The following is a 12,802-nucleotide window of genomic DNA, read 5'->3' as shown; positions in this document are numbered from 1 at the left end:
GCAGGAACGCTCACACTAAAATGAAGGAAACAAATCTGCGAGTCATGGAAATTAAGCCAAAAGGTTTAACAGATTTATTTAGTAGGTGCAGCTTCAAGAGAAAGGCACTTAAAATACAAAATTGACCTCAAATTCACAGTCACACAAATCAGAAGGCTCTTGTGCATGGAAGCAATGAAATCGTTATAAGAGAGAGACTTCAGAAAATGAAACATAAGATGTGCAGAGTAAAAACCTCAAAGACACATTTATAAATGCACTATGAAAAACAATTTAAATCAAGGAAATTGTTCTCAGAATGCAAAACACATTTGATCTAAAATGCTGAGAATACTCATGTTTAAACCTAAAAGAAAGCAGCCTTGCAAGTGTAATATACGCATTACATTCTCAAAAGGAAAACACTAATTTAGAAACAAAATAGCATACATAGCATATACAGCAAATATATTGGCAAGTTAAATTTTATCTTAAAAACAAAGAACAAGAGGTCTTGGAGAGCACCCACACCCGCCTGCGGTCTACCAACAGACGGGTGGGGTAGTCCGACAAAAAACCTGTGGGCTTCCCTTTTATACCCTCTAGTGCTGGGAACTGAAGCAGAAGTGCTTATTGCAACATAAGTCCCACCTAAGTCACCTATTTGCAAATTACGCCCACTGGTCGCACCTATATCACAAGTGTCGTGCTTACTCTACTAAATGCGGAACATATACTAGGTGAAAGGTTATATTCTCAGGCCAAGCACTCGTCGTAAATTGCATAGGGCAAGCAGAAAATCTGTAATGTAAGGAATAAAATATATAGCAATGTCTTGGTTGCCACATCCATCACACTGGTCTGACGGTGGGAACTTCTCTATTCTCATGTTCAGACCCCGGATGCGGTGTGCTATACATCGACAGCATAGAGAGAGACAGTGAACTTTGCGCACACATGTAGGGTGGAGGCTCTAGTTTGAAGCAGGAGGCCTCGCAGAGAGAAGCTGGCTAAGATTTTGACTCAGACTAGCTCAGAGCCTGCTGTACAGAAAAATGGCAGAACTCTGGTCAATTTAACAAAGGCCTACAGAAAAACGGCAGGGCCTATGTAGAGGTTCATGCTGGCTGAGTGAAAAGGATGGCACAGGTGTGGGCAGAATGGACCTGGGGTAATACGTGATAAAATCGACCCTGCTTCAATGGGAGGAAGAGGACTTCGGGCTCCGGGCTCCTTGAGCGATCCTGCGACCTCTTCTTCAAACGGGATCGTGATCTACTCGGAGCCTCGCTCAACGGTGCTGACTGCTGGGCCACAAGAAACTTCAACGCCCGCTCCCTCAAGGTCTTCGGAGCCATCGCCCGGCAGTCTGAACACGACTTCGAATCGTGGTAGCGTTATGGACACCACAGACCTACTCGGTGGGGATCGGTAAACGACATTGTGTGGGAACAAGTCCCACATGGTTAAAAACCTGTTTTCCTACCCAATATCCCTCGCAAACGAAGTCATCAAAAAGCCTGCCAAAAATGCAGCAGAGGGGTAGTTCTTCCCTTATCAGCGCTTAACTGGTCCGGAAAGAAAAGAACTGACGTCCACGCACCTGGGTGGCGCCTATGTAGGCACCATGACATCATAACCGATGCTACCAACTTCACGCGGAGCCGAATGGAGCCTCCCGACGTCACGAGCAAGGAGTATTGCTCAGCAAAAGTTTCTGGATCCAGCCGGACGCCTGGGAAATTCAAATGTAAGGAATCTGCAGCTAGAAGTCTCCATCTGATGATAGATTTTAGGAGTATCAGTAATCAGCAGCAGCTCACTGCAGTCTTTGCGTGGCTTGAAACCGGACCGTCTGGCAGTGATATGTTGACGGAAAACTGCACCTAAGGAATTATAAAACATTTTAAATGAAGAGAAATCTCATGAGGTGGGCTGAAAACCTGCACAACATGTCGAAGGCACGGAAAAAAAGGGAACAAACATCATTATGCCACTGAGGGAAGCTTTTTGGCTCCACCGACTCCACGCGCTCCTGCATGTGGAGCCGTGTTTAAGATAGGACTCTACCAGTATGAGACATCTATCACAAAGTTTCCAGGCCAAGCTAGCACATGGGATATTAAAAAGTTGAGGAATCTGCAGGTGGATGCATCCATCAAAATGTATGGTTAATAAACTTAAACTTAATACAAATAATTGTCACACAACTATTGCAAAATAACGCCAATTATTACATGGTTAACTAAAAAAAGATGCTATTATAGTCCTACCTTTTCACGCTTAATTATATCAATTAGTCTTCCTGGGGTTGCACACAGTATGTTGCAGCCTTGATATATCTGGCGCAGAGAATGAAAGGTTTGTGTTCCACCATACACCACAACTGGTTTTATACAGGTTCTAAAATGAAATTTAACAGAGGACATGATTCTCTCAATACTATTTAAGATCACATAATGGAACAGAGTAACAAGGCTTTATGTTTTCCCATAAACCATGGAGTAAAACAAAACTGAAAACAAAAGGTAGAATGTGACAGTTTTGCACATACAGAACTTATTCTTCTACGTGCAGTGACAGAGACCCTCAAAGACACCTCCTTGCTACGCCTCTCAATACATAAATGACTGGCTGGTCATCTTCATTACTCTTCCTCAGAGTATTCCTCAAACAATTAAGGAAAATATATCCTGGAGGGCAAGGCAGTTTTTACTATTTACATTTCTTTAGCCCTTCCATGTGATCAACATATACTTATATCTGTCCAGTCACCCAAAAGCAGTTTTAAGTAACAACAAATGCTGAGGAGACAAACTATGCAAGATGATGCAAAGGAGAGAACAAGGGAAAAAACATAGCTCCTATAATTTGTCACGCATCACATTAACAACATTGACACCATCCTTGACTAGAACACACCAGGTTTAATTTGTCAAATTTTTCTACACATGGACAGGATTAATTAAACTAAAAGAACAAGTTACTTACCATCGGTAACGCCGTATCTGGTAGAGACTTTTTCTATCCGCAGATTCCTTAACTTAAATTTTTGTGTAGCAGTACCCATGCGCAGTGGTGTTGGGCATTGTTCAGCTCCGCATGGCATCGGTGTTGTCCAAAATTGTGCGCAGTGCCTACATATGCTGCAACCCAGCATGCTGACATCAGCTTTATTTCATGACTTTCCACGCAAAGAGCACAGTCACGTAGAACACTGAAGACTTGTGTGGAAAACTAGTGTTCTGAAAGTGAACAACCCTGTCCCTAGAAATCAGTTAGAGAGGGGACGATGGGTGTGTCAGTAAGGAGTCTGCAGCTACATATAGTCTCTACAAGATAAGGCATTACCAAAGGTAAGTAACTTGTTCAGCTGATAGAGACACCTAGCTGTAGATTCCTTACTTTAGAATAGAAACCCAAGTAATACCTCCCCGGAGGTGCGTCTGAGGACCAATTTCATTTGAGAAGTCCTGCAAGACCGAAAGGGTAAAGTGCCCATCCCTACTGGACCTGAAAGTCCAGGCAGTGGTGTTCTGTAAATGTGTGCAAAGAGGCCCATGTTGCTGCCTAGCTCTCAAGGACCGCAAGCAAGCCTTCAGGGGGTTGCATCTAGGCCAAAGCATAGCAGATGTAAATGTAGAGCACGATCCAGAGGGGGGGGGGGGGGGCACTTCTGAATGGCCCATCCAATCTTTACTCAGACATACCCCACACAGTTGGTCGTCCACAAGGAACTCGTGTGCGGTCAATGCAGAACAACATCTTTTTGGGTCTAAAGCACAAGTTACTTACCTTCGGCAACGATATATCTGTAAGAAACAGTAGTTAGTATTAGATTCCTTACCTTCGAAAATCCCCAGGCGCCAGACTGGATCCGGAAACTTTTGCTTAGCAGTACCCTTGTGCGTCGCTAGGCGTCATCTGCGGCTCCGCGTCCGTCGTCGGGATGACGTCGCCGGAGTACTTAGACGCTGCCCTCGCGCGCGGAAGTCAGTTCTTATACATAGCTTTTCCACGCCAGAAACGCAGAGCCATGATAAAAACCAACACTGGTGCCATGAAACTAGAGCCCTGAAAGGGGATGACCTTGACCCTAGATATCGGTTCGCACAACGGGCAGGATGGGTGGGGCGGTAAGGAATCTAATACTAACTACTGTTTCTTACAGATATATTGTTACCGAAGGTAAGTAACTTGTGCATCTGAAAGAAACAGGTTAGTATTAGATTCCTTACCTTAGAATAGATACCCCAGCAATACCAACCCAGGTGGTGGGTCTGCGAACCCATGATCACACCAGAAAGTCCTGGAGAACGGAAGAAAAAGCCATCTCTCCGGACTTGGCTGTCCAGGCAGTAGTGTCTTGCAAACATGTGCTGCGAGGCCCACGTAGCTGCCTGACAAATGTCCTGCAAGGGGACTCCCCGACCCAGGGCAGTAGTAGCCGCCGTGGCCCGAGTGGAATGGGCACATAGCCCTACAGGAGGCTCCTTTATAGCCAGAGAGTAACAAGCCTTGATGCACAAGACGACCCATCTAGAAATGGTTCGCTTGTGCACCACCCGACCCTTCTTAGCGCCCACGTAACCAACAAAGAGTTGGTCATCCACCCCGAACTGGCGTGTGTGATCCAGATAGAATGAGAGCGCACGTTTTGGGTCCAGACGGTGGAGCCTCTCTTCCTCTTTCGAGGGATGCGGAGGCGGAAAGAAGGTGGGCAAGGTGATGGACTGCCTGATGTGGAAGGCTGAGACTACCTTGGGCAGGAAAGAGGGTCGCGTCCGCAACACAACTTTGTCCGGATGGGCAGAAAGGAAAGGAGGTTTAGAAGAAAGAGCCTGGAGCTCACTCACTCTTCTGGCAGAGGTGATGGCAACCAGGAATGCAGTCTTAAGAGTAAGGAGACGAAGAGGACAGTTATGAAGTGGCTTGAAGGGAGCGCACATCAGATACGTCAGAAAAAGGTTCAAGTCCCACTGAGGCATCACGAAAGGAACAGGAGGAAACACATGAGTGATGCCCTTCAAAAAGCTATTTACAACTGAGGACTTGAACAGAGAGGGCTGATCAGGGAGCCTTAAGAAGGTGGAAAGGTAGGCCTTCAGAGTGCCCAGAGCAGAGCCCTGCTGGGCAAAAAAAGAGAAGAAATAGGAGAACCTCCGAAAGAGGGGCAGAAAGGGGATCCACAGCCTTTGCTATGCACCATGCCAAAAATGTGTTCCACCTGCAGGCGTATACCGATTTTGTGGAGGAACGCCTGGCTGTCAGAATCACATTACAGACTTCAGGAGGCACGGCAAAAGTCCTCAACTGCAGCCGCTCAATCTCCACGCATGTAAGTGAAACTGGACAGGTTCGGGTAGAGGACTGTCCCCTGCTGCTGCAAAAGAAGGTCCTCCCGAAGAGGCAGCCAATCGGGGGATCGACAGAAATGCGGAGTAGCTCGGGATACCAGTATCTTTGTGCCCAGTCCGGAGACACAAGGATAACTTGGGCCCGGTCGCACCTGATCTTCTTCAGCACTCTGGGCAGAAGTGGTATACACGGAAATGCGTACAACAGACCACAGCTCCACTTGGAACGAAAAGCGTCTCCGAGCGAGTGCCGCCTTGGAAATTCCAACGCGCAGAACTGATGACATTGCGCGTTCTCTTCTTTGGTGAAGAGATCTAACCAAGGCTCTCCCCACTGCTGAAAGAGGCCTTGCGCTACGTCCGAGTTCAGACACTATTCATGATTCATCATGCACTGACGGCTGAGTTTGTCCGCCCTGCCGTTCAGGGAACCTGCCAGGTGTTGAACCACCAGGGTAACGCCCTGATGTTCTAGCCACTGCCAGAGGCGCAGAGCCTCCTGGCATATGGTCCAGGACCCCACCCCGCCCTGTTTGTTGCAGTACCACATGGCGGTGGTGTTGTCCTTGAACACCTGCACTACACTTCCCCGGACAGAGGGGAGGAATGCCTTCAGTGCAAGCCGGATCTCCTGCAGCTCCAGAAGGTTGATGTGGAGCCGGGACTCCGCCGGAGGCCAGAGGCCTCTGATCTCCACCTCTCCCAAGTGGCCCCCCCAAGCCCTGGAGGGACGCGTCGGACACAACTACGTGCTCCGGTTGGGGTAGGGAGAGGGATCTGCCGCTGACCCAATCGCGGTCTGTGAGCCACCACTGCAACTGTCTTGCAGTGCCCTCCGAGATCAAGACATGGTCGGACAAGTTGCCCTGATGCTGGGCCCACTGACACTTCAGATCCCACTGCAGAGCCCGCATCCGCCACCTGGCATGATGCACCAGAAGGACGCAGGAGGCCATCAGCCCCAGAAGCCGCAGTGTCAACCTGACCGAAATTCGGGATAACGGCTGAAACTATCGGAATCAGAGCCTGAATATCCCGAACCCGCTGTTCGGGAGGATAAACCCGAAACTGCGCCGAGTCTAGAACCTATTCCGATGAAGAGGAGCTTCCGAGAGGGACACAGGTGTGAATTCGGCACATTGGTGGAGAACCCCAGCAGGTGCAGGAGGTCGGCTGAAGTCTGGATGCGGCTGACTACTATCTAGGGTGAGCCTGCCTTCAACAACCAGTCGTCGAGGTAGGGGGAGACTGAAACCCCTAACCTGCGCAGATGAGCTGAGACCACCGCCATCACTATCATGAACACCCGTGGGGCGCAGGTAAGGCCGAAAGGGGGCGCTGGTAAGGCCGTAGGGGGGCCCTGTAAACTGAAAGTGCTCAGGGGAGCACTGCACACTGAAAGTGCTCGTGGCCTACCATGAACCGCAGGTAGCGCCCATGGGCCGGCAGGACGGGTATGTAAAAATAAGCATCCTGCAAGTCCAACGCTACCATCCAGTCTCCCGGGTCCAGGGCATCCAAGACCTGAGCCAGTGTCAGCATCTTGAACTTCTCCTTCCGGAGGAAGCCATTGACGTTCCGCAGGTCCAAGATAGGGCGCGTAGGCCCCCTTTGCCCTTCTTGGGAACCAGAAAGTAGTGGGAGTAACAACCACACCCTACTTCTGGCCCAGGAACGCGCTCAATGGCCCCCTTAGCCAAGAGGGCCGTAACTTCCTCTCGCAGATGACTAAAGTGATCCCCCGACACGAGGGGATGTTGCGGTGGCATGGCTGGAGGAGACGCCTCGAAGGGGAGGGATTAGCCCCTTCGGACGATTTGCAGCACCCACCTGTCCGATGTGATGTCGCGCCAGTGGAGGAGGTGATGGCAAACCCTGCCCCCCACTGGCGTCACGTGGGCCTGAAAGCTTTAACTAGGAGGGCTTTGAGGCGGATGCTGCGGGGGTGGATGTGGACTGGCCGCGCCGTTGTCCCCGAGCACCGCCACAGCGGTTACCACGTCCGTCACCGCGCTGGATGTTAGTCTGCGGCCCGTGGCTGGCAGGACGTGTGGGGGCGCCCCTTCCTTGGCCACGAAGGGAGCGAAAGGCAGCAGTTTGCTGGTGCGGTCCCTAAAGCGCTCAAACCCACTGTGTGGCTTGTCGCCAAAGAGGTGACGCCCATCAAACGGCATGTCCATAAGGGTGTTTTGGACATCAGCCGAAAAGTTGGCAGACCTCAGCCAGGCGTGGCGGCGAATCACCACCGTCTTTGCCATCGCTCTCCCCAGCGAGTACGTTGTATCCAGCCCACACCGGATGGAATACCGTGCCGCATCTCGACCCCCCGCAAGGGCTTGGGCGAGTTTAGTCGAGCCTCCTCCGGACATTGTATTTACAACAAGGGGTGGTGAGGGACAGAGTCTCTGAATTAAGCAGAAAGCTCTCACCCAGTCAAGAGATCAGGGCTAGATCCAACACCGTTTTTTAGCTCACTGCACCATCCCAGTTTCAGAACCTGGCTGTATGCAAATTAGTCTGTTCCTGTCCCAGTGCATGATGGGAACAGGGCAAACCAAACCACAAAAGCCAATTCTTACACTGGGAAGGAAACAAGCTCCCGGGGACCGGTTTCTGGCATTACAGCCGTCTTCGGCCCGGTTTGCTTGAATCCTGATGGTGCAATGAGCAAGGGTCTCACATCTGAGAATACCCTTCCACGCTTAGGGTGGACAAAAATATTTACAACAAGGGGTGGTGAGGGACAGAGTCTCTGAATTAAGCAGAAAGCTCTCACCCAGTCAAGAGATCAGGGCTAGATCCAACACCGTTTTTTAGCTCACTGCACCATCCCAGATCAGAACCTGGCTGTATGGAAATTAGTCTGTTCCTGTCCCAGTGCATGATGGGAACAGGGCAAACCAAACTACAAAAGCCAATTCCTACACTGGGAAGGAAACAAGCTCCCGGGGACCGGTTTCTGGCATTACAGCCGTCTTCGGCCCGGTTTGCTTGAATCCTGATGGTGCAATGAGCAAGGGTCTCACATCTGAGAATACCCTTCCACGCTTAGGGTGGACAAAAATATTTAAAACAAGGGGTGGTGAGGGACAGAGTCTCTGAATTAAGCAGAAAGCTCTCACCCAGTCAAGAGATCAGGGCTAGATCCAACACCGTTTTTTAGCTCACTGCACCATCCCAGTTTCAGAACCTGGCTGTATGCAAATTAGTCTGTTCCTGTCCCAGTGCATGATGGGAACAGGGCAAACCAAACTACAAAAGCCAATTCTTACACTGGGAAGGAAACAAGCTCCCGGGGACCGGTTTCTGGCATTACAGCCGTCTTCGGCCCGGTTTGCTTGAATCCTGATGGTGCAATGAGCAAGGGTCTCACATCTGAGAATACCCTTCCACGCTTAGGGTGGACAAAAATATTTACAACAAGGGGTGGTGAGGGACAGAGTCTCTGAATTAAGCAGAAAGCTCTCACCCAGTCAAGAGATCAGGGCTAGATCCAACACCGTTTTTTAGCTCACTGCACCATCCCAGTTTCAGAACCTGGCTGTATGCAAATTAGTCTGTTCCTGTCCCAGTGCATGATGGGAACAGGGCAAACCAAACTACAAAAGCCAATTCTTACACTGGGAAGGAAACAAGCTCCCGGGGACCGGTTTCTGGCATTACAGCCGTCTTCGGCCCGGTTTGCTTGAATCCTGATGGTGCAATGAGCAAGGGTCTCACATCTGAGAATACCCTTCCACCCTTAGGATGGACAAAAATATTTACAACAAGGGGTGGTGAGGGACAGTCTCTGAATTAAGCAGAAAGCTCTCACCCAGTCAAGAGATCAGGGCTAGATCCAACACCGTTTTTTAGCTCACTGCACCATCCCAGTTTCAGAACCTGGCTGTATGCAAATTAGTCGATTCCTGTCCCAGTGCATGATGGGAACAAGGCAAACCAAACTACAAAAGCCAATTCTTACACTGGGAAGGAAACAAGCTCCCGGGGACCGGTTTCTGGCATTACAGCCGTCTTCGGCCCGGTTTGCTTGAATCCTGATGGTGCAATGAGCAAGGGTCTCACATCTGAGAATACCCTTCCACGCTTAGGGTGGACAAAAATATTTACAACAAGGGGTGGTGAGGGACAGAGGCTGAAATGCCAGAAACCGGTCCCCGGTAGCTTGTCTCCTTTCTGGTGAGGAATTGGCTTGGTAGTTTAGTCTGCCCTGTTCCCATGATGCACTGGGCCAGGGACAGACTGATTTGCATATAGCCAGGTTCTGAGCTGGGATGGGGCAGTGAGATAAATAACGGTGATGGATCAAGCCCTGATCTTTGGACTGGGTAAGAGTGGTCGGTTTAACTCAGACACTGTTCATCACCACCCCCTTTTGTAAATCGTTTTTGGCCACTATAGGTGTGGCAGGGTATACTCAGACATGAGTCCCTTTCTCACTGCTCCATCAGGATTCAAGCAAGCCGGGCCGAAGAAGGCTGAAATGCCAGAAACCGGTCCCCGGTAGCTTGTCTCCTTTCTGGTGAAGAATTGGCTTGGTAGTTTAGTCTGCCCTGTTCCCATGATGCACTGGGCCAGGGACAGACTGATTTGCATATAGCCAGGTTCTGAGCTGGGATGGGGCAGTGAGATAAATAACGGTGATGGATCAAGCCCTGATCTTTGGACTGGGTAAGAGTGGTCTGTTTAACTCAGACACTCTGTTCATCACCACCCCCTTTTGTAAATCCTCCGGACATTGTGGCAGCACGTCCACGACAGTGTCCCACAGAGAGTAGGTATAACGGCCCAAGAGGCACGCAGTGTTAACTGGCCGCAACCCCAAACTCAGTGAGGAGACCATCTTCTTATCTTACCATACTGTTCGTACCTCTTGGATTCCCGATCGGGGGGAGCCGTCGGGAATGCGGTCTGGGAGTTAGAGGCCTGTATGACCAGGCTCTCGGGAGTGGGATGGGTGGACAGGAAGCAAGGGTCGCCCGGAGCCGGGCGGGGGCGTTTGGCAAGGTTCTTATCTACAGGGGGACCTGTAGCGGGCCTGGAACAGGTGCCCAGAAGTACGTTAGACTAGCCCTTATTAAATGGCAGCAGAGGCTTCCAAGAGCTTGCTTGCGGTTTAAGGACCTCAGTGTGAGAAGTTGGCCTGGTATATGGTGCTCACTATTCTAGTGATCACCTTGCACCAGTCCAAACAACCCTTATGGTGATGGTTTTAAGTCAACCTTATAAACCAGCTATCCTAGAGGTAGCGTGGACAGAACAGTCTTAGGCTAAAAGACTCTTGAAGGCGTGTAAAGCCAGCTGTTTTACCATATGTAAACCCTTGAATACCAAATGAAAAGACACCACACAGGATATATATAAAATATATATGCATTTATTCACCAACACACTCCTTTGAACTCTTTATGAGGTCAGAGGCAAAAGCATATAACAAGTTACTCTTAGAAATACTTTAAATAGCACAATTTACAGTTAGGCCCTAGGGGCGCGTAAAACCATATACTAAGTAAGTGGTATAAGAACCACGACTTGTGAAAAGGAAAGGCCTAGGGAATCGCTGGGGCTACACTATCTGACCCTTAGGTTAGGAGTAGGAGGACCACAGGCGGCACGTGCAGTGTATGTACACTCACGCGAGAGTCAATGGAAACCTAAAAGGTAAGTAATTGAAGATTTAGGACACTTCCGGTCTAACTAGGAAGATACAACTAACAAAACTAGACACTAGGATAGTCAATCCCTACAGGAACACCGCAGTACTTGCGTTACCTCACCCACGGGCTGCGGGTGCTTAGGTGTCAAAGTGTGTTGGGTTTTCTCGTTGATTCATATGGAGCCTTGGAAGAAGATGCTGCAGGCGACCAGGAGGAAGATGTCCGGGTGAATCCAAGGGTGAATCTGAGTTGAAGACCACCTGAAAGCAGAGGGGACAGAGTCTAGGTCACTAGCCAGTGACCGGGTGGAACCAGGACGGAACCAGACGTCGAGGAGCAATCCGGTGCTGTAATGAAGCTTGTCTTTGCAGCCACACGGACCAGGAGGCGTTGAGGATGACCAGGTGCTGGAGAGGAGCTGTACCACGAAGGTTCTCACAGATGGAGGGGTCGACTTCAAGATAGGAGCCAACAAGCGTAAGCAAAGGCAACCCACTGAGGATACACAAAAGGCTTCTGGTGCAGACCAGGAGGGTCTGAGGTTCTTCACCTTTTCAGGGAAGCAAGGGTCAGTCTGGAGCAACCAAACCAGCGATGGATTTTCAAAAGGATCGTCGCCACAGGGCTACTAGCCAACTGGCCAGCAACCGGACAACGCGTCGAGCAGAACACAAGCAGAAGGGCCCCATGCAGATCTCGTGGAGTGCTGGTCTTCGGTGCAGGTGGAGCTCGGTGTCGGGGTGTCTCAGTCCCCATTGCACAGCTTCGAGGATGCCTCAGGAGCTGCGCTGTTAGCAAGTTGCAGGCTTTCCAAGATGTCCGGTCCCACGTGTCTCGACGCCTTCCACGGTGCTCAGCTGTGCTGGAGTCGTGCAGTGGGGTCAAGGAGGTCTGGGAGTCTGGATCCTGTCGGGTTCGGTGCTCGGGCTCCGGCGGGAACGGGGACAAAGCAAGCCGTTGAGTTGCTGGATGGTGCCTGGTTGCCCAGGGTGGTTATTCCTTGGCCACATGGGAGATTTCTTCAGTCTTCAGCTCAGGTGAATGTCGAAGGGTCCAGAGTTTCGTTTCAAGTCGATTCCAGGATTAATCTAAAGTCTCCTGGGTCAGCTCCTACCTATATACAACTAAAGGGGGCTGGTTTACTCACTAGGTCCCTCCTATGGGTGGGACCAGGAAGGGGGGAGGTTACACCCCCTTTCCTTTGTCCAGATTCGCGCCAGAGCTGGGGCTGGAGTGCCCCAGCAACCGGGTTGAACTGGGGTATGCATGGAGCACCTAGTGTGCTCCAGGCAGTGTGTTTCTATTCAGCCCTCCCTGTCCAATACACAAACTCCTGTCTGGGGTGGTGCTCGCATCTCTCCAGGCAGGAAACTGATTGTCCAAACCTCCATGACTGGAAGGACTCCCAGCAGCAGGAGGTCAGACTTGTGTCGGGGCAGCAGCGCCCATTTTTGAAGCTGGGGCTCTGGTTAATTTAAACCGGGATAGTAGGAAATAACATGTCTTCTCCCTCTAGAAGGGTGGAATGCTACCCCCGTCGCCAGAATTGGCGAGAGGGTAGTATTCCAAAGTGTATGACACCTTACACAACATGTTTTGATAAAGCCAAACAAAAATTAGCATTAACCGCAAGGATTATAATGCACTTAAGAGTATATGGTAAGGCAATATCATAGAACAGTTATAAGGACATGGTTCAGAAAGCTGCAGACAGGCTCAGCTCAAGCTAGAGCACCATCTCACACGTAATCAAGCACTCTGCCTTCAGGATTGTTAAGGCCTGCCATAGGAGTGACTTATAGGTTACTA

At 50.1% G+C, this 12,802-nt stretch overlaps 1 protein-coding gene across 4 annotated transcripts in view; it reads right to left on the bottom strand.

The window, feature by feature from the left end:
- DDX4 (DEAD-box helicase 4) overlaps nucleotides 1-12,802 on the bottom strand; it is a 1,777,277-nt gene that overhangs the window by 499,674 nt on the left and 1,264,801 nt on the right. For all 4 annotated transcript variants that reach the window (XM_086960639.1, XM_086960640.1, XM_086960641.1 and 1 more), the window contains one exon: nucleotides 2,253-2,382. In XM_086960639.1, the coding sequence (XP_086816765.1) occupies nucleotides 2,253-2,382 (130 nt within the window). The remainder of the gene's footprint in view (nucleotides 1-2,252; nucleotides 2,383-12,802) is intronic.

Source organism: Lissotriton vulgaris, chromosome 3_1, assembly GCF_964263255.1.
Source record: "Lissotriton vulgaris chromosome 3_1, aLisVul1.2, whole genome shotgun sequence".
NCBI classification, from domain to species: Eukaryota; Metazoa; Chordata; class Amphibia; order Caudata; family Salamandridae; genus Lissotriton; species Lissotriton vulgaris.
The sequence above is the reverse complement of the archived record's forward strand: the minus strand, read 5'-3'. Positions and strand labels throughout refer to the sequence as shown.